This window comes from Lissotriton helveticus, chromosome 12 (assembly GCF_964261635.1).
Source record: "Lissotriton helveticus chromosome 12, aLisHel1.1, whole genome shotgun sequence".
Classification (NCBI taxonomy): Eukaryota; Metazoa; Chordata; class Amphibia; order Caudata; family Salamandridae; genus Lissotriton; species Lissotriton helveticus.
Window position 1 is genome coordinate 781,312,670 of NC_136073.1, and position 25,486 is coordinate 781,338,155.

At 46.1% G+C, this 25,486-nt stretch overlaps 1 protein-coding gene and 1 long non-coding RNA gene across 2 annotated transcripts; both read left to right on the forward strand.

Moving 5' to 3' along the window:
• Nucleotides 1-5,842: 5,842 nt before the first annotated feature.
• LOC144798364 (uncharacterized) lies at nt 5,843-18,258 on the forward strand. Its single transcript, XR_013603523.1, has 3 exons — nt 5,843-5,981; nt 11,721-11,756; nt 17,960-18,258. It is a non-coding gene; the product is annotated as an uncharacterized LOC144798364 (long non-coding RNA).
• A 4-nt stretch (nt 18,259-18,262) lies between these two features.
• LOC144798139 (uncharacterized) lies at nt 18,263-24,209 on the forward strand. The gene is made up of 3 exons (XM_078668892.1): nt 18,263-18,397; nt 23,224-23,439; nt 23,925-24,209. The coding sequence occupies exons 1-3, from the start codon at nt 18,263-18,265 to the stop codon at nt 24,207-24,209; spliced, it is 636 nt and encodes a 211-aa protein (XP_078525018.1).
• Nucleotides 24,210-25,486: the final 1,277 nt, after the last annotated feature.

Genomic DNA, 25,486 nt, shown 5'->3' on the forward strand with positions numbered 1-25,486 from the left:
ACTCACCCACGCAACGCCACTCACGCAACGCCAATCACCCATGCAACGCAACGCCACTCACACACGCAACGCCACTCACCCACGCAACGCCACTCACCCACGCAACGCCACTCACCCATGCAACGCCACTCACCCACGCAACGCCACTCACACGCGCAATGCCACTCACACGCGCAACGCCACTCACACGCGCAATGCCACTCAGCCACGCAACGCCACTCAGCCACGCAACGCCACTCACCCACGCAACGCCACTCACCCACGCAACGCCACTCACCCACGCAACGCCACTCACCCACGCAACGCCACTCACGCAACGCCACTCACCCACGCAACGCCACTCACCCACGCAACGCCACTCACCCACGCAACGCCACTCACACACGCAACGCCACTCACACACGCAACGCCACTCACACACGCAACGCCACTCACACACGCAACGCCACTCACACACGCAACGCCACTCACACACGCAACGCCACTCACACACGCAACGCCACTCACACACGCAACGCCACACACACACGCAACGCCACACACACACGCAACGCCACACACACACGCAACGCCACACACACACGCAACGCCACTCACACACGCAACGCCACTCACACACGCAACGCCACTCACCCACGCAACGCCACTCACCCACGCAACGCCACTCACCCACGCAACGCCACTCAGCCACGCAACGCCACTCAGCCACGCAACGCCACTCACACGCAACCCCACTCACACACGCAACGCCACTCACACACGCAACGCCACTCACACGCAACGCCACTCACACGCAACGCCACTCACACACGCAACGCCACACACATGCAACGCCACTCACACACGCAACGCCACTCACACACGCAACGCCACTCACACACGCAACACCACTCACACACGCAACGCCACTCACACACGCAACGCCGTTAGTATGTATAGCATTGCACCTAAAAAACAGTTAATATTACAACCCACAAACGGCAGCACCTCTCCCCTCTGTTCCCGTACACATCCAGGCTCGCAATTCAACTCCCCCTCCCCAGACGCCAGCACCTCCCCTCTCTGTCCCTGCACACAGCCAGGCTCTCAGAACACAAAAAGACTTGAAAGTGAAATCGTCGACAAAATGAAATAATGACAGACGCATTACAAGCTACATGGCCTTGTACATTCCCTAATCAGCAGACCTACTATTCCCACCCCTCCCTCTACAGCCTGCTACGCCAAAAATAGCGCTTGTATCTATAGCATTGCACCTAAAAAAAATGTAATATTTTGACATGTTTATAAACGGAATGAAACACACAGAGTCAGTTCAATTCAACGGGCCTACTATTTCCCTCCTCCGACACAGAGTGACATCACAGAGCCTCTAGCACATCCACGTGACTAAACAGTCCTCGCAACCCGCCATAACCCCCAACAATACGACGGACCTGCTGGGACCATTCTTTAATACCATTTACATGAACACAAAGCCAGGCCACAGACTCCAATGCTTTCGTTACCAAAACTCCAGGATGCTAGACTACTTTAAGCGCCGTCGTCAAGATTGTAATCACTTGGGAAGTTCCTTTGGGGATGTGCTAATTTAGAACAGCAGGATGCGAGCCGGGTGTTACCTCGAGAACAACAACAAACCCCCCCCAAACAAACCCACTGGAAGAAAATACTAACACTAGAAACGTGATGCTTTTTCGCTAAACTTAAACAATCCCACTGAACGAAAATACTAACACTAGAAACGTGATGTTTTTTTAACAAAACTTATTTACTTTACATAACCATGCCTAGTATTTCACAACTTCCCTCTACAGCGTGGTATTTAAAATCGGCCTATTCTACGTCGACGCTTGTACAGACTAAAGATTTCCTATGTTGCCTTCAGTGAAACATTTCCGATGTTACCTTCTTTTGGATAACTACCATATTTCTTATACACACACATTAAGGGGCGCATCCGCAGCAGCCTCACCATCACTCACCCTCACCCTCACTCACCCTCAACCCCTCATGCTATTTTGAAGGGTAACTTGGAGCAGACAGTTCAAGTCGAATTACGGTAAGGCCACTCAGCCACTCAACGCCACTCACCCACGCAACGCCACTCACCCACGCAACGCCACTCACCCACGCAACGCCACTCACCCACGCAACGCCACTCACCCACTCACCCACGCAACGCCACTCACCCACGCAACGCCACGCACCCACGCAACGCCACTCACCCACGCAACGCCACTCACCCACGCAACGCCACTCAGCCACGCAACGCCACTCAGGCACGCAACGCCACTCACCCACGCAACGCCACTCACCCACGCAACGCCACTCACCCACGCAACGCCACTCACCCACGCAACGCCACTCACCCACGCAACGCCACTCACCCACGCAACGCCACTCAGCCACGCAATGCCACTCAGCCACGCAACGCCACTCACGCAACGCCACGCACACACGCAACGCCACTCAGCCACGCAACGCCACTCAGCCACGCAACGCCACTCAGCCACGCAACGCCACTCAGCCACGCAACGCCACTCAGCCACGCAACGCCACTCACACACGCAACGCCACTCACCCACGCAACGCCACTCATCCACGCAACGCCAATCACCCACGCAACGCTACGCCACTCACCCACGCAACGCTACGCCACTCACCCACGCAACGCCACTCACCCACGCAACGCCACTCACCCACGCAACCCCACTCACCCACGCAACGCCACTCACACACGCAACGCCACTCAGCCACGCAACGCCACTCAGCCACGCAACGCCACTCAGCCACGCAACGCCACTCAGCCACGCAACGCCACTCACCCATGCAACGCCACTCACCCACGCAACGCCACTCACCCACGCAACGCCACTCACCCACGCAACGCCACTCACCCACGCAACGCCACTCACCCACGCAACGCCACTCACCCACGCAACGCCACTCACCCATGCAACGCCACTCACACACGCAACGCCACTCACCCACGCAACGCCACTCAGCCACGCAACGCCACTCAGCCACGCAACGCCACTCAGCCACGCAACGCCACTCACCCACGCAACGCCACTCATCCACGCAACGCCACTCACCCACGCAACGCCACTCAGCCACGCAACGCCACTCAGCCACGCAACGCCACTCACCCACGCAACGCCACTCACCCACGCAACGCCACTCACCCGCAACGCCACTCACCCACGCAACGCCACTCACCCACGCAACGCCACTCACCCACGCAACGCCACTCACCCACGCAACGCCACTCACCCACGCAACGCCACTCACCCACGCAACGCCACTCACCCACGCAACGCCACTCAGCCACGCAACGCCACTCAGCCACGCAACGCCACTCAGGCACGCAACGCCACTCACACACGCAACGCCACTCACACACGCAACGCCACTCACACACGCAACGCCACTCACCCACGCAACGCCACTCACCCACGCATGCCACTCACCCACGCAACGCCACTCACCCACGCAACGCCACTCAGCCACGCAACGCCACTCAGCCACGCAACGCCACTCAGCCACGCAACGCCACTCAGCCACGCAACGCCACTCACACACGCAACGCCACGCACACACGCAACGCCACTCAGCCACGCAACGCCACTCAGCCACGCAACGCCACTCAGCCACGCAACGCCACTCAGCCACGCAACGCCACTCAGCCACGCAACGCCACTCAGCCACGCAACGCCACTCAGCCACGCAACGCCACTCAGCCACGCAACGCCACTCACACACGCAACGCCACTCACCCACGCAACGCCACTCACCCACGCAACGCCAATCACCCACGCAACGCAACGCCACTCACACACGCAACGCCACTCACCCACGCAACGCCACTCACCCACGCAACGCCACTCACCCACGCAACGCCACTCACCCACGCAACGCCACTCACCCACGCAACGCCACTCAGCCACGCAACGCCACTCAGCCACGCAACGCCACTCACACACGCCAATCACACACGCAACGCCACTCACACACGCAACGCCACGCACCCACGCAACGCCACTCACCCACGCAACGCCACTCACCCACGCAACGCCACTCACCCACGCAACGCCACTCACCCACGCAACGCCACTCACCCACGCAACGCCACCCACGCAACGCCACTCACCCACGCAACGCCACTCACACACGCAACGCCACTCACCCACGCAACGCCACTCAGCCACGCAACGCCACTCACACACGCAACGCCACTCACACACGCAACGCCACGCAACGCCACTCAGCCACGCAACGCCACTCAACCACGCAACGCCACTCAGCCACGCAACGCCACTCAGCCACGCAACGCCACTCAGCCACGCAACGCCACTCAGCCACGCAACGCCACTCAGCCATGCAACGCCACTCAGCCGCGCAACGCCACTCAGCCGCGCAACGCCACTCAGCCGCGCAACGCCACTCAGCCGCGCAACGCCACTCAGCCGCGCAACGCCACTCACACGCGCAACGCCACTCACACGCGCAACGCCACTCACACGCGCAACGCCACTCAGCCACGCAACGCCACTCAGCCACGCAACGCCACTCAGCCACGCAACGCCACTCAGCCACGCAACGCCACTCACCCACACAACGCCACTTACCCACGCAACGCCACTCACCCACGCAACGCCACTCACCCACGCAACGCCACTCACCCACGCAACGCCACTCTGCCACGCAACGCCACTCACCCAAGGAACGCCACTCAGCCACGCAACGCCACTCACACGCAACGCCACTCACACGCAACCCCACTCACACACGCAACGCCACTCACACACGCAACGCCACTCACACACGCAACGCCACTCACACACGCAACGCCACTCACACACGCAACGCCACTCACACGCAACGCCACTCACACACGCAACGCCACACACACGCCACTTACGCAGCAATGTTCACGATTTTCATAATAAAACGAAGAACACAACTTTTATGGCAAATATTGCATCCGGCCTCTGACCCGTTCAGCACCACACCTGTCTTTACATTTATTTTTTGCCAAACAAAATCATCGTCCATCTTTCTCATTCACCCACTGTATTTTCACGTTGCCACACACACATTTATGGACGCATCCGCAGCAATTTTCAGTATTTTCATACTAAACATAAACGCCACAACTTTGAGCCAGTATATGACAAGAGTTGTATGTTTAAAAGTGAAACTTTGTATACTTTGGATGCTTTATATATGCCATTTTTAAGTGTAACTTCGAGCAGACAGTTGAAGTCTAATTACACTAACGTAAAAAAAAAAGGCCCTTTGCTTTGTCAGTTCCGAGCAAAATCTTATGTGGCCTTAAGGGAGTTGCCCAGGGAAGTCTACTGGCGCGCCAATGTCGAAACTCCATCTGCATACACATTCAAACATTCACACTTCCAAGTCGCGCACATCAGCTAGTGTGACTTTTCCTTGGGGCAAGGGAAGGACTAAAAGCTTTGATCCTTTCTTAAACCAAAAAAAAAAAAATTTATTCTTGCATCGTTACCCCCTATTTAAGCAGAGGGACGGGTCACTTTAAGTCATACTCTCTTTTTACCTGCGAGGACAGAACTTCGACTTACAGAACGGCGCTGTACTTGCTGCTATCGACCAACAGCCACTGAAAAATTACGGCATTCAATCTTACAACATAAGTGCATGCAAGTTTTATTTCTATACATCTAAGGGACAGTATTGATACATTTACTTGCGTTTATTACAACTGTTACTATATCAACATCGCACCTCTGTTAAATTATTCTGCGAAATGTTTGTTTGCAAATCTACATTTTCTATGGTAATACTTAGCAAAGGACTACGTAATTTCTCAAACAGGTCATACCTTTGTTTAAACCAACCGATACATATTGTTTTTTTTATCGTTATCTCTTGTAGGTTATTGGTACGCTTTCAACATTTCCTTGATAGGGGGAAAGAAACTGCGCACCAACATATATCATGTAAGTACAGCCAACTGTTCACTCTTCTACACAATTTTTACTTCCGTTCCTAACACTCCGACTCGCCACACAGAACATTCCTTCCAATAATTCAAGGCACAACATAAGTTTGACACACACCCATTCATACACATAATTTTCTCGCTCTCTTTCTCTCTTCGTCTCCCTCCCTCTCTATAGCACACTAATCACACACACCCTGTCACATTAGGCAAAACACTGCATCTTACACTAATCACACACAGCCTGTCACATTAGGCAAAACACTGACTGCCACCCTTATACAGCACGTGCAAATCCTACGCAATGTAACATCATAGCACTTCGCCACTACAGCACCAAACTTTCAGTCAGAACTTCTAATTGCACATTAATTTGCACGTAAACAGGCAACACTTTACAACATTTACGCAAAATGCATTCATTCGCAGCTTTACTTGCACAGTTAGTAATCCAAGTTACAAGCTGACACACGGAAACAGCCGCTCGTACAACTACTAGTATTACATTTTCACAATCACACATCCAATAACACATTAGCCAGGATTAGCTGCCTACCCAAAAAAAAAATTGACCTTACACTTAATACACTATTCACAGGCACATTGGAACATTAGGGGGAATAGTACAGTCATAATCCGTTCGCAACACTTCGCCACACCACAACAAACTTTTCATACACACGATCAAGGGGACTTTCGCCCACACCCTCTATTACATGGCTACTCACAAGCTTTCTCGCAGGTGAATAATTTACTGTTTACTTTGTGTCCAAGGACCGCGTCGGTGGGGGCAGGGTTAGTGGTTAAGGGTCGGGGCGACAGCAACAACATAAAACTGACCATGAGGTTAATCACAGGACCCTGCAGCCGAAGGCTTCGTGCACTGAGCCCTCCCGGCATACACATAATTTTCTCGCTCTCTTTCTCTCGCGGTCTCCCTACATCTCTATAGCTCTCTCTCCCTCTCTATAGCTCCCCCTCCCTCTCTCCTGTCTTCCTCTGTCTCACTCTAACTGTGTTCCTCCCTCTGTCTCACTCCCCCTCTCTTTTTCCTCCTCTCTCCCTCCCTCTCCGTCTCCCTCCCTATCACCCTGCATCTCACTCCCTTTCTCTTCCTCTCCCTCCATTTCCCTTCCTTTCCCTAACTTTCCCTTCCTCTCTGTCTTTGTATATAACTCTCCATTTGTCTCCCCTTTGCACCAAACTTTTAGGAACAACTTCAAATTGCACATTTATTTGCACGCAAACAGGCTACACTTTACAACATTCACCCGCAGCTTTACTGGCACACATTAAGTAATCCAAGTTACTAGCTGACACACGAAAACATCCGCTCGTACAACTACTAGTATTACCTTTCCACAAACACGCACCCAATAACACATTAGCCAGGATTTGCGGCCTACAAAAATAAACACTTCACTTTACAGTTACTACACTATTCCCAGGCACATTGTATCATTCGGGAGAATAGTACAGCCATAAACCGTTCGCAACACTTCGCCACACCACAACAAAATTTTCATACACACATTACACGAACAAGGGCACTTTCACACACACCATCTATTACATGGCTACTCACAATCTTTCTCTCAGGGGACAAATTTAATGTTTACTTTGTGTCCAAGGACCGCATCGGTGGGGGCAGGGTCAGTGGTTAAGGGTCGGGGCTACAGCAACAACATAAAACTGGCCATGAGGTTAATCACAGGACCCTGCAGCCGAAGGCTTCGTCCACTGAGCCCTCCCGGCATACACATAATTTTCTCGCTCTCTTTCTCTCTTCGTCTCCCTCCCTCTCTATAGCACACTAATCACACACACCCTGTCACATTAGGCAAAACACTGCATCTTACACTAATCACACACAGCCTGTCACATTAGGCAAAACACTGACTGCCACCCTTATACAGCACGTGCAACTCCTACGCAATGTAACATCATAGCACTTCGCCACTACAGCACCAAACTTTCAGTCAGAACTTCTAATTGCACATTAATTTGCACGTAAACAGGCAACACTTTACAACATTTACGCAGAATGCATTCATTCGCAGCTTTACTTGCACAGTTAGTAATCCAAGTTACAAGCTGACACACGGAAACAGCCGCTCGTACAACTACTAGTATTACATTTTCACAATCACACATCCAATAACACATTAGCCAGGATTAGCTGCCTACCCAAAATAAAACTTGACCTTACACTTAATACACTATTCACAGGCACATTGGAACATTAGGGGGAATAGTACAGTCATAATCCGTTCGCAACACTTCGCCACACCACAACAAACTTTTCATACACACGATCAAGGGGACTTTCGCCCACACCCTCTATTACATGGCTACTCACAAGCTTTCTCGCAGGTGAATAATTTACTGTTTACTTTGTGTCCAAGGACCGCGTCGGTGGGGGCAGGGTTAGTGGTTAAGGGTCGGGGCGACAGCAACAACATAAAACTGACCATGAAGTTAATCACAGGACCCTGCAGCCGAAGGCTTCGTGCACTGAGCCCTCCCGGCATACACATAATTTTATCGCTCTCTTTCTCTCGCGGTCTCCCTACATCTCTATAGCTCTCTCTCCCTCTCTATAGCTCGCCCTCCCTCTCTCCTGTCTTCCTCTGTCTCACTCTAACTGTGTTCCTCCCTCTGTCTCACTCCCCCTCTCTTTTTCCTCCTCTCTCCCTCCCTCTCCGTCTCGCAGCTTAGATTCATTCCCTCTTTCTTTTAACTCTCCACGTTTCTGCCTGTTTCACTCTCTCTTCCAACTCTCACCCCCCTCTCCATTTACTTACACAAATCTCGCAGATACCCCAAGCAGCGGTGCACGCAGTACCAATCCTTCTGTTATGCCACATCTCGCAGCTTAGATTCATTCCCTCTTTCTTTTAACTCTCCACGTTTCTGCCTGTTTCACTCTCTCTTCCAACTCTCACCCCCCTCTCCATTTACTTACACAAATCTCGCAGATACCCCAAGCAGCGGTGCACGCACTACCAATCCTTCTGTTATGCCACATTTCGCAGCTTACATTCCTTCGCTCTTTCTTCTAACTCTCCACGTTTCTGCCTGTTTCACTCTCTCTTTTAACTCTCACCCCCCTCTCCATTTACTTACACAAATCTCGCAGATACCCCAAGCAGCGGTGCACGCACTACCAATCCTTCTGTTATGCCACATCTCGCAGCATACATTTCTTCGCTCTTTCTTCTAACTCTCCACGTTTCTGCCTGTTTCACTCTCTCTTTTAACTCTCACCCCCCTCTCCATTTACTTACACAAATCTCGCAGATACCCCAAGCAGCGGTGCACGCACTACCAATCCTTCTGTTATGCCACATCTCGCAGCTTACATTCCTTCGCTCTTTCTTCTAACTCTCCACGTTTCTGCCTGTTTCACTCTCTCTTTTAACTCTCACCCCCCTCTCCATTTACTTACACAAATCTCGCAGATACCCCAAGCAGCGGTGCACGCACTACCAATCCTTCTGTTATGCCACATCTCGCTGCTTAGATTCATTCCCTCTTTCTTTTAACTCTCCACGTTTCTGCCTGTTTCACTCTCTCTTCCAACTCTCACCCCCCTCTCCATTTACTTACACAAATCTCGCAGATACCCCAAGCAGCGGTGCACGCACTACAAATCCTTCTGTTATGCCACATCTCGCAGCTTAGATTCATTCGCTCTTTCTTTTAACTCTCCACGTTTCTGCCTGTTTCACTCTCTCTTTTAACTCTCACCCCCCTCTCCATTTACGTTTCTGCCTGTTTCACTCAGCCACGCAACGCCACTCAGCCACGCAACGCCACTCACGCACGCAACGCCACTCACACACGCAACGCCACTCACACACGCAACGCCACTCACACACGCAACGCCACTCACCCACGCAACGCCACTCACCCACGCAACGCCACTCACCCACGCAACGCCACTCACCCACGCAACGCCACTCACCCACGCAACGCCACTCAGCCACGCAACGCCACTCAGCCACGCAATGCCACTCACACACGCCACTCACACACGCAACGCCACGCACACACGCAACGCCACTCAGCCACGCAACGCCACTCTGCCACGCAACGCCACTCTGCCACGCAACGCCACTCAGCCACGCAACGCCACTCAGCCACGCAACGCCACTCACACACGCAACGCCACTCACCCACGCAACGCCACTCACCCACGCAACGCCACTCACCCACGCAACGCCACTCACCCACGCAACGCCAATCACCCACGCAACGCAACGCCACTCACACACGCAACGCCACTCACCCACGCAACGCCACTCACCCACGCAACGCCACTCACCCATGCAACGCCACTCACCCACGCAACGCCACTCACCCACGCAACGCCACTCACCCACGCAACGCCACTCACCCATGCAACGCCACTCAGCCACGCAACGCCACTCAGCCACGCAACGCCACTCACGCAACGCCACTCAGCCACGCAACGCCACTCAGCCACGCAACGCCACTCAGCCACGCAACGCCACTCAGCCACGCAACGCCACTCAGCCACGCAACGCCACTCAGCCACGCAACGCCACTCAGCCACGCAACGCCACTCACCCACGCAACGCCACTCACCCACGCAACGCCACTCACCCACGCAACGCCACTCACCCACGCAACGCCACTCACCCACTCAACGCCACTCACCCACGCAACGCCACTCACCCACGCAACGCCACTCACCCACGCAACGCCAATCACCCACGCAACGCAACGCCACTCACACATGCAACGCCACTCACCCACGCAACGCCACTCACCCACGCAACGCCACTCACCCACGCAACGCCACTCACCCACGCAACGCCACTCACCCACGCAACGCCACTCACCCACGCAACGCCAATCACCCACGCAACGCAACGCCACTCACACATGCAACGCCACTCACCCACGCAACGCCACTCACCCACGCAACGCCACTCACCCACGCAACGCCACTCACCCACGCAACGCCACTCACCCACGCAACGCCACTCACCCACGCAACGCCACTCAGCCACGCAACGCCACTCAGCCACGCAACGCCACTCACACACGCCAATCACATACGCAACGCCACTCACACACGCAACGCCACGCACCCACGCAACGCCACTCACCCACGCAATGCCACTCAGCCACGCAACGCCACTCAGCCACGCAACGCCACTCAGCCACGCAACGCCACTCAGCCACGCAACGCCACTCACCCACGCAACGCCACTCACCCATGCAACGCCACTCACCCACGCAACGCCACTCACCCACGCAACGCCACTCACCCACGCAACGCCACTCAGCCACGCAACGCCACTCAGCCACGCAACGCCACTCAGCCACGCAACGCCACTCAGCCACGCAACGCCACTCACACACGCAACGCCACTCACCCACGCAACGCCACTCACCCACGCAACGCCACTCACCCACGCAACGCCACTCACCCACGCAACGCCACTCACCCACGCAACGCAACGCCACTCACACACGCAACGACATTCACCCACGCAACGCCACTCACCCACGCAACGCCACTCACCCACGCTCTCTCCCTCTATCATCTCACCCTGCCTGTGTGCCACCCGTGGCGCATACACTCACAGCAGCACTAGAGCTCTTAACAGGTCTTTAAAAGACTATTTACATGCTAATGTGCCCTTTATGGGAAAAATTCGAAAAAATCTCTTCTAAACATTATGTATTTTTTTTCTCCTTTCAGATTATTAAAACAACAACAAAAGAAACAGAAGTTAAGGTAAATACTACTTTGCCACTTAGTTTAAAATTTGTTAAAAGTTCAGACCTTACAGTCCCCAAAAATATTTGTTAGTTCACAAACCTTCTTAATTTACATTTGTTGATAACAACATTTCAGTATAACTTATAAGATGCAGAGATGCTTGAAAGCAAGTTACCATCAAGGGAATAGCAAATTTAATAGCAAATCACAAGGTAAGCAATGCTTACCAAATAGTGCTTTTGCTGTCTTGCACAATTTATGCAAGCCAGTAACTACTTGGAACTCTAATGATCTGCATTATATAATGGACCGTGGGGACGCTTTATATCTCCAAATGCATTCTATTAACAACGAAACACTTATGCATCCAGATGACCTGCCAAGGTATATAGACCACAATCAAGAGATATATTCACTTTTGCTACGGAATGCTTACTACGGTGATGTCCTTAAACGTTTTGATAAAGCCTACCCAGATATTAGCACAGCATTAAATGTTACTATTAATAAGCACTGTGGTGTTCTACTTTGTATGAATGTTTATGTAATAGCTATTTTCAAACATATGCAATCATACTTTGTATTTGATTCACATAGTAGGGACCATGAAGGCATGCCTCATTCAAACGGAACATGTGTTACAATTGCATTTAATTCGTTTGAAGGCCTAATTCAATATGTTATGAAACTAGCATATAACTTTACACATCAGGCTGAGCAATGTGTCCAATTTGAATTAACACCAATAGATATAAAAGTCATTCAAAGGAAATCCTTTACAAAAGCACTTACTGTGCATAAAAAAAATAGTCACCTACCGCAAGAAAGAAAAATTTGGGTACATACTACTGAATGTACTCCTAATCAGACGATAACATCAACATCAATGTCTTCTGATGATTTACTGAATAAAAGTAAGGGAGGGAATAGCAATAGTAATCATTTAGCACAATTACCAGGTAATAGTAAAGCTATACAGGGAACAAATAAACAGTCTCGGAAAAGAAAAAGGGATTCAAGTACATGTCCAACTAAAGTTGTACAAAGAAAAAAAGTTAATACAGCTGAAGAAGACATTACCAACAGTCAACTAAGTGCTACTGATAATAACATCCCCATCTTCACGCAGGGCCAAAGACAGAAACGAGGTAAACAAATCCATACAATCATTCGCAAATTCCACCGGGAAATATTGCATGGCCCAGAGTACATTTGTACTCTTTGCAATCAACTGTGGCATAAACAAACGTTGCTAAATATACGCAGTGTTAGCCAATCTGAAATTTTCAACAAGTGTAACATTAGTAACAAGAAAACCAATTTTATTTGTAAGACTTGCTATTATTACATTCGCAAAAACAAAATACCACCATGTTCTATTGTAAATGGCATGGGCTTCCCAAATGTACCAGTTGAATTAGAATTATATGATTTAGAAGAAAGATTAGTTTCACCTAGGATACCATTCTTACAAATTCGGAGTCTGCCACGCGGTTTTCAAAAATCATTATCAGGTGCAGTAGTTAATGTACCTGCAGATGTTATGACAACTGTTACAATTTTACCAAGGCAAATTAATGACGCCATGACAATCCCAGTGAAATTAAAAAGGAAATTAATCTATAAATCATATACACATTATGAGAATATTAGACCAAATACAGTAAAAAAAGGCAGCTACTTGGCTAGCTAAAAATAGTACAATGTTTAATGAATATGGTGTTACGATTAACCCTGACTGGGAGTATATACCTCCAGAAATAGAATCTCACAATGAGACTTCTGAGACAAACAATTCATCTGATAGTTCTGACAACATAGAAGCTGGGAATTTGGATACTATGTTAACAAATGAAACTATTACTAGTAATTCGCTGAATGTGTTAAGTTTCGCTCCAGCTGAACATAACACGCCAAGAGGTTTATATGAGGATAAAGATTCAGAGTTTTTGGCTTTCCCTACTATTTTTTGTGGTGAACGAAGGCCTAACAATAAGGAAAGACACATACCGGTACATTATAGTACTATTTGCCAAGCAGAGTTAAGGAGTTATGATAGAAGAGTCGCTAAATCTATTAGTAATATGTTTTTTAAACTGAAGAAATTACATATTAAGCAGATCCATGGTAAAATCAACATTTCCATCAGAAAACATTTTACAGATGGAAATAAAATAACTGCTAAAGACATTAAATGTAATATTGCCAATGTTTTTCAGTTTAATGAGGGGTACAAAGTATTAAAAACTATACGCAGTTCACCTCCATATTGGGAAGGTTGCAAAAAAGATATTTTTGCAATGATAAGGCAACTTGGCATACCCACTTTCTTTTTGACTTTATCTGCTGCTGAAACAAAATGGCACCATTTAATAAATATACTATTGAGAGTTAGAAACTTAAAGGAATGTACAGAGGAAGAATTCTTAAACATGTCTTGGGAAACTAAAAGTAAATTAATACAAGAAGATCCAATAACATGTGCAAGACAGTTTGACTATCAAGTTAGGAAATTCTTTAATTGTGTTTTGCTGAATGGCACTAATCCAATTGGGGAAATAGTAGACTACTTTTACAGAGTCGAATTCCAACAAAGAGGTTCTCCACATATACATGCATTACTCTGGGTAAACAAAGCACCATTGTATGGTGTTTCACCAGTCGAAGAAGTCAATAGCTTTATTGACAAATATATCACTTGTCATAAGTCTGAGAACCCTGTTTTACAACCGTTAATAAATCTACAAAGGCATGGTCACACCAAAAATTGCAGACGTAAACAGCAACGGACATGCAAATATCAATATCCCAAATATCCAATGTCAAGAACGCTCATATTAGAGCCATTAACACTTGAGGAGACAAATAAGCAATGGCAAGATAATATGAAAATAATACATGAAGCTATGAATAATACTACTTTTAATACACTTTCTTTTGAGGAATTTTTAGAGTTCATTAAAATGGATGATAAAGAATATATTACTTCTATACAAACTAGCTTACAAAAAACAACTATTTTTTTAAAAAGAACACCAGGCGAATGCTTCATCAATAACTACAATAGTACTCTTTTAGAAGCTTGGCGAGCAAACATAGACTTGCAGTTTATACTAGACCCTTATGCTTGTGCAGTCTATATTATCTCATATATCAGTAAATCGCAAAGAGGAATTAGCAAACTTCTAGCGCAAGCTGCTAAAGAGGTAACAAGCAATAGTAATATCAAAGATCAACTTAAACACATAGGAAACAAATTCCTCAACTGCACAGAAATTAGTGCTCAAGAAGCAGCATATCTAATTCTTCAAATACCATTGCGGAAAAGCTCACGATCATTTGTATTTATTAATACTAGCCGTCCAGAGAAAAGAACTTATTTAATGCGCGATATCGAAACTATTAATAACTTGCCCGAAAATTCAACTGACATTCAATGTGAAAATATTATTATTAAGTACTGCAAACGGCCACAATCATTAGAGATGTGCACGTTAGCAGACTATGCGGCTAATTTCAACTATGTGAAGAAAAAAACACATGGGAAAGAAATAAATGATTGCGAAGATTTACTTGCAGAACAAAACTTTTACAGCTCAGATGAGGAAGAATTAGAAATAGAATGTAGTCACGGAAATAAACAACAAAAGAAACAGAATTATGATTATGCTTTAAATAAGCGCAGACAAGGGAAAATAATACGCTTTTGCAGATTTAGCAAAAATAATGAACCAGAAGAGTATTATAGAGAAATATTAATGTTGCACTATCCATGGAGGGAAGAAGAAAAAATACTAATCAACAAGGAAACTTACTATGAGAGGTATCTGGAAGTTAAATCATTTGTTGACACACAACTAAAAATCTATAACAAACAGCATGGCGAAGTTACAAACATTATTCATGAACAGTGTCATGAAAATGTAATTTCACCTCCTCTATCACCAACTGTTAATATACAGACAGAAGACCAAAATCCAGAACATAATAATAGATATGATTTGGCTCTAGATTTAGGAATTAGAACTACAACTGAAGAACAAAGCTCAACTAACGTTATTTTACCCAATGAAAAATACCAACAACTTATGCAAAACTTAACGGAAGAACAACTTAAATTTGTTTACCATCACTTGCATTGGTTTAAAACTACAAGCACTCCATGCTATACTTTTTGCACTGGAGGGGCTGGTGTTGGGAAAAGTTTTGTAATATCTGCACTATATCAAACTTTACTACGCTATTATAACACTAAGGCCGGTGAAAATCCAGATAATGTTTATATCTTACTTACTGCTCCAACAGGAAAGGCTGCCCATAATATTAATGGAAAAACACTGCATAGCACTTTCAAAATACCTGTGTCGCAAAGTTTGACTTATAAACAACTGAGTCATGAACATAGAACTGCTCTACAAATGGAAATGATGCATGTTAGAGTTGTTATTATTGATGAAATTTCAATGGTAGGACACAATATGTTGAATTTTATACATAACAGGCTTCAAGAAATTAAATCATCTAATGAACCATTTGGAGGAATTTCTATTTTAGCCATTGGTGACTTTTACCAATTAAAACCTGTATTTGACAGATACATTTTTCAGGATTCTACACAAATGTATGGTCCTTTAAGTGCTAACTTATGGAAAGAACATTTTAAAATTTTTGAATTAACAAAAATTATGCGCCAAAAAGAAGATCTACAATTTGCTGAATTACTAAACCGATTGAGAGAAGGCAAGCATACTGAAGAAGATATTTCACAAATTAAGCAAAGGGAAATACAACCTGATGAGACTTTATTAGAAACAATTCCATATATCATGTCAACTAATCTAGAAGTTAATGAAATTAACCAAAAGGTTTTAGAACAACATTGCAAAGATTATCCAGTCTACATAACAGTAGCAAGCGATACCGTCAGTTCAGATTTGTCTGAAAATGTGAAAAAAACGATTCTTAAGCAACTGCCCAAAGATCCACAGAAAACAATGGGCCTTTCACATACATTACACATTGCCTTACAACTTCGTTATGATTTAAGTTGCAATGTGGATGTCAATGATGGTTTAACAAATGGCGCAACTGGTGTTGTACAATTAGTTGAATTGATTAACAATACACCTATTATCGTTTGGTTGTTATTTGACAATCCCACTATAGGACAAACAACCAGACAACAATATAAACACTTATTTCATTCACAAATACAAAATACATGGACACCAATACATGCTATAGCTAGACATTTCCAATACACTAAAAAATGTATTACCATTATACGCAAGCAATTTTCTTTACGCCAAGCATCAGCACGCACTATACATCGCACACAAGGTGCAACTCTCGAACCACTTTATATACACTTTAATAACAGCAAGATTCATCATTTGCATTATGTTGCTATTAGCAGGGCAAAATCAATACAAAATGTATATGTACACAATTTTGATGAACGTAAAATTGTAGTACATCCACAAGTTAATGAGGAAATGCACAGATTAAGGACAGAAATGCCACTTGAAATACATATCCCACAGTTACATACATACAGTGCACATTTCAATATCATTGCACACAATATCAGATCACTACAGAAAATTTTTTCATCTATGGTAGCGGATAGGAATATATTACAAGCAGACATTATTTGCTTAACTGAGATCAACACTACAAGAAATGCTACAGCTAATGATTTCACGATAGAACAATATCATCACATTATATTTGATAAATTTCATACATACAACACAAACCATGGAATGATTATGTACTACAAAAAAGATTTATTTATATTGCCTATTTATGAGACACTTGAAGGGATTGACATTTTACATTTTACTCTACAGATTGATAACACAGATTACCTTATTATTATTTTATACAAACCACCCCTAAAAAGTATAACTTCTCTTTTTGATTTCATCACAAATATTACGGATTTTTACCCCACACACAAATTCATTATTATAGGGGATTTCAATGTGGATGTATCTCAACAAAATGCAAACAGCAAGCAATTACTTGGATTCTTTGAAACGCAATTACAATGTCAACAACTCATTAACAGTTACACAACTAACTACCAATCCATTTTAGATCATATATATACAAATGTCCAACTACACAACTATGGTACTTTAGAATGCTATTACAGTGATCATAAAGCAATATGGGTTTGTATTTAACATGTTATGTCACATTTTCTATTTCAGATGATGTCTATTGAAGAAATTATGAACATTAATACCGATGACAACAAACCATACCAGAAACCAATAAGAGTTAATGTCATCAACTGCTCAGGGAAAACTACGTACAAAAATGCTAAACAAGAGCAGAAAATTTTATTCCATTTGGCTTTAGCAGATAAAACTGGAACAATAAAATGTACTTGTTACCAAGAAAATTTATATGAGCAAACGAAAAATAACTGTGGACTACTGATACGAAACTTTATTATCAAAAACAAAACAATTTTAATTACAAAACAAACTAAAGTAACCAAATTTCCCGCAATGGCAATCGAGGATGGCCTGATCCAACAAGCAAACAACATTTTGCATCCGCCTGCACCATCGGCTTCTCCCATCAAGGAAATCAAACGGGCAAGTCTAAAAAGCCTGATGACCGTTTCAGGGACAATAATTGCCGTAAGTATGAACACAAACATGTCATCATGTCAACTAAAAAAAAATATTGTCTCGCATTTGAAAAGTTGGACTTATTAGTATTGTAAATGACATATCTTATGTATTTTTTACTTTTTTAAATTGCAAGTCTAAATAGCACACCTATGTCATGTGACAGGCAGACCTGCTCTTAGGGCAGGTATGCTTGCCACATGGCACCTGTGCCGTTTTTGGGGATGCCAGAGGGTGTCAAAGTGACACCCCCTGCACCCTTCTGAATTCTTTAATTACCGATTCGGTAAATACCAAATCGATAATGCCTAATCATTCCTATGGGCTTCAAAGCCCATAGGAATGAATGGGCATTACCTATTCGGTATTTACCGATTCGGTATTTTAAGAATTGTTAAGGATTCGGTACGAATACAGATGTTGGGACCTACATACCATTTACCGATTTTTAAATACCAAATCGGTATTATTCAGTATTTCAAAATAGGTAAATGGGATTTACCTACATCGTGCCCTTAGTAACTTCACTAACAAGCTCAAAAAAGGTTGCATTATACACTCTTTCACACTATGTAGAAAGTAAGAGTTTTGGGAAATATAATAGGCCAGTGCTTTGGGGTATACTACAAATTCAAGTACTCTCCACAAAGCCTTTTTTTACAAATAAAAATGCAATATGGTAGAAAGGATGTTCATTTGGGTCGTGAAATCTAATACATTATATTGCCAGTCATACAACGCACTACTACTATGTGTTTTTACTGTCACTATTTTATAGAATTGCTCTTTTTGGGTTTACCAAAAGAACGCAAAGACTGTCTTTACATCAATGCCTCACCCTCAGTCACCCTCACTCACCCTCAACACCCCACCCTCACTCTCCCTCAACACCTCACCCTCAACAATTCACCCTTAATGCCTCACTCACCCTCAATCTCACTCACCATCAATCACCCTCAACACCTCCTCCTCACTCACCCTCAATCACCCTCACTAGCCCTCAACACCTCACACTCAAAAACTCTACACTTCTCCCTCAACTACTCACTCACCCTCACTCTCACTCAACACTTCAACACCTCAGCCTCACCCTCAACATCAATCACTCACCCTCACTCACCCTCATCCTTACTCACCCTCAACTTCTCACCCTCACTCACCCTCAACACCTCACCCTCACTCACCCTCAACACCTCACCCTCAACAATTCCCCCTTAATGCCTCACTCACCCTCAATCTCACTCACCCTCAATCACCCTCAACACCTCCCACTCACTCACCCTCACTCACCCTCACTAGCCCTCAACACCTCCCCCTCAAAAAGTCTACACTTCTCCCTCAACTCCTCAGTCACCCTCACTCTCACTCAACACCTCAACACCTCAGCCTCACCCTCAACAACTCACCCTCACTCAATCACCCTTACTCACCCACACTCACACTCATCCTTACTCACCCTCAACTTTTCACCCTCAATCTCTCACCCTCAACACTCCCTCACTCTCACTCACCCTAAACACCTCACCCTAACTCAGCCTCACTCACACTCACCCTCACATAACACCTCATCCTCACTCATCCTCACTCACCCTCAACCCCACCCTCACTCACCCTAACCCTCACTCACCCTCAACACCTCACCCTCAATCACTCACCCTCACCCTCACCCTCACCCTCACTCATGTCATCATATGTACTAAAAAAATGCATACTTGCCTTACACACACAGTACACCCAAGCAGCGGTGTACGCACTACCAATCCTTCTGTTATGCCACATCTCGCAGCTTAGATTCCTTCGCTCTTTCTTCTAACTCTCCACGTTTCTGCCTGTTTCACTCTCTCTTCCAACTCTCAACCCCCTCTCCATTTACTTACACAAATCTCGCAGATACCACAAGCAGCGGTGCACGCACTACCAATCCTTCTGTTATGCCACATCTCGCAGCTTAGATTCCTTCACTCTTTCTTCTAACTCTCCACGTTTCTGACTGTTTCACTCTCTCTTTCAACTCTCAACCCCCTCTCCATTTACTTACACAAATCTCGCAGATACCCCAAGCAGCGGTGCACGCACTACCAATCCTTCTGTTATGACACATCTCGCAGCTTAGATTCCTTCGCTCTTTCTTCTAACTCTCCACGTTTCTGCCTGTTTCACTCTCTCTTCCAACTCTCACCCCCCGCTCAATTTACTTACACAAATCTCGCAGATACCACAAGCAGCGGTGCACGCACTACCAATCCTTCTGTTATGCCACATCTCGCAGCTTAGATTCCTTCGCTCTTTCTTCTAACTCTACACGTTTCTGCCTGTTTCACTCTCTCTTTTAACTCTCACCCCCCTCTCCATTTACTTACACAAATCTCGCAGATACCCCAAGCAGCGGTGCACGCACTACCAATCCTTCGGTTATGCCACATCTCGCAGCTTAGATTCCTTCGCTCTTTCTTCTAACTCTCCACGTTTCTGCCTGTTTCACTCTCTCTTCCAACTCTCACCCCCCTCTCCATTTACTTACACAAATCTCGCAGATACCCCAAGCAGCGGTGCACGCACTACCAATCCTTCCGTTATGCCAGATCTCACAATCTTCCATCACACATGGAGCTGGTACAGCACAGGCAACGGCAATGCAAGCTTCACTCAAACACGGAGCAGGTACAGCACAGGCAACAGCAGTGCAAGCTTCCCTTACACATGGAACAGGTACAGCACCGACAGCAGCAGTGCAATCTTCCCTCACACATAGATCAGGTACAGCACAGGCGGCAGCAGTGCAAGCTTCCCTCACACACAGAGCAGGTACAGCACAGGCAGCAGCAGTGCAAGCTTCCCTCACACATAGATCAGGTACAGCACAGGCGGCAGCAGTGCAAGCTTCCCTTACACATGCAACAGGTACAGCACCGACAGCAGCAGTGCAAGCTTCCATCACACACGGAGCAGGTATAGCACAGGCAACGGCAATGCAAGCTTCACTCAAACACGGAGCAGGTACAGCACAGGCAACAGCAGTGCAAGCTTCCCTTACACATGGAACAGGTACAGCACCGACAGCAGCAGTGCAAGCTTCCCTCACACATACATCAGGTACAGCACAGGCAGCAGCAGTGCAAGCTTCCATCACACACGGAGCAGGTACAGCACAGGCAACGGCAATGCAAGCTTCACTCAAACACGGAGCAGGTACAGCACAGCCAACAGCAGTGCAAGCTTCCCTTACACATGGAACAGGTACAGCACCGACAGCAGCAGTGCAAGCTTCCCTCACACATAGATCAGGTACAGCACAGGCGCCAGCAGTGCAAGCTTCCCTCACACACGGAGCAGGTACAGCACAGCCAACAGCAGTGCAATCTTCCCTTACACATGGAACAGGTACAGCACCAACAGCAGCAGTGCAAGCTTCCCTCACACACAGATCAGGTACACCACAGGCAGCAGCAGTGCAAGCTTCCCTCACACATAGATCAGGTACAGCACAGGCGGCAGCAGTGCAAGCTTCCCTTACACATGGAACAGGTACACCACCGACAGCAGCAGTGCAAGCTTCCCTCACACACCGTCACACACCCTCAGCTTCACACACCCTCACTCACCCTCACACACACACACACACATACAACAACAAAAAGAAGAATAGAAATAAACTATCCTAATCCACACTCTAACTCCTAGATTGAAATCCTGAGTCCTAATTCACCCTACAAATACACTCTTTCACTCTATGTAGAAAGTACGCGTTTTGAAAACTATAATATGCCAGCGCTTTGCTGTATACTACAAATACAAGTACTCTCTACAAAGCCATTTTTTGCAATAAATATTGCTATCATTTAGGAAGGATGTTCATTTGGGTCGCTAAATATAATACATTATATGGCCATTCATTCATACAACGCACTAATAATATGTGTTTTTACAGTCACTATTTTATACAATGCTTACGCCTCACTCACCCTCAATCTCACTCACCCTCAATCACACTAAACTCCTCACCCTAACTCACCCTCACTAGCCATCAACACCTCCCCCTCAAAAACTTTACCCTTCTCCCTCAACTCCTCAGTCAACCTCACTCTCACTCAACACCTCAGCCTCACCCTCAGCCTCACCCTCACTCACCCTCAACACCTCACCCTCACTCAATCACTCACCCTCACTCACCCACACTCCCCCTCATCCTTACTCACCCTCAACTTCTCAACATCAATCACCCTCAATCTCTCACCCTCAACTCCTCACCCTAAATGACACTCACTCAGCCTCACTCACACTCACCCTCATCCTTACTCACCCTCAACTTCTCACCCTCACTCACCTTCAATCTCTCACCCTCACCCTCTCACCCTCGCTCACCCTCACTCACCCTCACTTACATTCACCCTCACACTCACGTAACACCTCATCCTCACTCACCCTCACTCACCATCAACTCCTCACCCTCACTCACTATCAACACCTCACACTCAATAACTCACCCTCACCCTCACTCATGTCATCATGTCTACTTAAAAAATGCATAGTTGACTTACACACACATTACACCTTTAGTAACTTCAATAACTAACTCAAAAAAATTAGAATTATACACTCTTCACACATAGTAGCAAGTATGACTTTTGGAAACTATAAGATGGCAGTGCTTTGGTGTATACTACAAACACAAGTACTCTCTACAAAGCCATTTTGTCAAATAAACAATTCAATCTTTTAGAAAGGATGTTCATTTGGGTCGTTAAATGTGATACATTATATTGCCTTTCATACAAGGCACTAGTAATATGTGTTTTTACAGTCACTATTTAATAGAATGCTTTCTTTTTGTGTAGGAAGAGGATGCAAAGACTGTGTTTATCAATGGGCAAGATACCCCACTCAAATCGATTACAATAAAAGATGCAACTGATGATATAAAAGTGACACTGTGGAGAGAAGCGTCACAATTTAAAATACATCTTGGAAAATATGTTACCCTGACTCACGTCACTGTACATGAATTCAATTGCCAAAAAATATTGAATACAACGCGCCATAGCAAAATGGAGGTAAGCACAACAAACAAAACTTTTGTCAATTATCTCTTCTCAGCCACTCTTGGACTTTCACCCAGTCTTGCCCTTTCACCCACTCTGCCCCTTGCACCCACTCTGGACCTTTTACATTTCACCCACTTGGGACCTTTCACCCACTCGGGAGCTTTCACCCACTCGGGAACTTTCACCCACTCGGGACCTTTCAACAACTCTGGCCCTTTCACACACTCTAGGCCTATCACCCACTCTAGACTTATCACCCACTCTAGACTTATCACCCACTCTAGACTTATCACCCACTCTAGACCTATCACCCACTCTCGACCTATCACCCACTCAAACCCTATCAACAACAGGGACCCTTTCACCTACTCAGTCCATTTCACCCAATCTGGCACTTTCAACCACTCTGTTCCTTTCACCCACTATAGGCCTTACACAAAACATAAAGTATACAAATTTAAAAACTAATTGTTGCTTTTGTTTTCTCTCAACAGGTAACAGCCCCACCAGAGGAAAAGATGGACATTCTAATTTATGGTGTTGAAAGCTCTACAGAGCAAAATAGTATTATCACAATAAAAGTGACAAACACAGACGAATATCAATCTATGCCCATCGAAAACCAGATCTTAATTAAATGGTTTATGTTAGATGAGGAAGTTGACAACATCGGAGATGCCCTTGTCCATTTTTTGCCACAAACTTTTGAAGTTGTCTTTTGTAATGGCCAAATCATAAAGATTCTGCAAGAAAAAGAAGATGAAATATGTTCTGACTAAATTTTGCATGTTGCCAGGATATCTTATTTTTGTACAAAGTTAAACAATAAATATTTGTTTTTTTTTTAAATAAATAAAAAAGTGTGGGATACAAATTTTACAACTTCTATGGTATTTTTTGCTATACAAAAGGCAAATTGTAAGTAATACACTCAATTTATACAACATAGTCACACCCACATACAACATTCAGCCTATCCATTTGACATTACAAACACATATACAAAATTCACATACTTTGTAGCTTGCACGCACTACAGTAGTATGTATGAATGAGACTGTTGTTGTGCTAAATACGCCTGTGCTGGTGCCGAGTTATGCTGTGTTGTTGCTCAATGTTACTGTGGGGGGGCCGAATAAAAAGGTGGTATTGCTGCGTGTTGCATTGGTGGACATCACAAATTAGGTTGTTGTGAGAATTGCAACTGTTGTTGGGATGAGTTATGCTGTGGTGGTAATAGTTGAACACTAACAAACCACAACTCATCATCAACACATCACAACAACAGCATTAGGAAGCACCACACTAACATCACTCATCAACACACCAACATCACTCTACACCACCACAACAGCATCATTCTACAACAACAACATACAAAAACACAAACACACTTCACATTAAAATAACTATTCACACATGAAAAACACTCACATTTGCCAATCACACCCTCACTCACACTCACTCAGCCTCAACTCATCACCCACCCTCAATTACACTCACTCACCCTCAACACCTCACCCTCACTCTCCCTCAACACCTCACCCTCACTCACCCTCAACACATCACCATCACCCTCACCCACCTTCAATCACCATCAACACCTCACCCTCACTCACCCTCACTCACCCTCAACACCGCACCCTCAAACTCTCAATCACCCTCACTCTCAACACCTCTCCCTCACTCACCCTCAACGCCTCTACCTCACTCACCTTCAGCCCCTCACCACCTCACCCTCAATCACCGTCATCCTCACTCACACTCAAGACTTCATCCTCACTCACCCTCAACACATCTGCCTCAATTACCCTCAACCACACTTACCCCCAACACACTATCACACTAAAACAACACACAAACACTTACCACCACTGCACCACTTCACTCACCCTCAACACCTCACCCTTAAACTCTCACTCAAACTCACTCTCACTCATCCTCAATAACATACAACACCTCTACCACACTCAGCCTCAAATCCTCAATAACACTCAGCTCCTCACCCTCACTCATCCTCAACACCTCACCCTCAATTACACTCAACACCTCACCC

Excerpts from the sequence above, each read along its gene's own strand:
- LOC144798139 (XM_078668892.1), top strand. The coding sequence starts at position 18,263 with ATGGCAATCGAGGATGGCCTGATCCAACAAGCAAACAACATTTTGCAT. Across the intron at positions 18,398-23,223 it reads TTTCAGGGACAATAATTGCC|GAAGAGGATGCAAAGACTGT; the intron begins GTAAGTATGAAC and ends CTTTTTGTGTAG. Across the intron at positions 23,440-23,924 it reads CGCGCCATAGCAAAATGGAG|GTAACAGCCCCACCAGAGGA; the intron begins GTAAGCACAACA and ends TTCTCTCAACAG.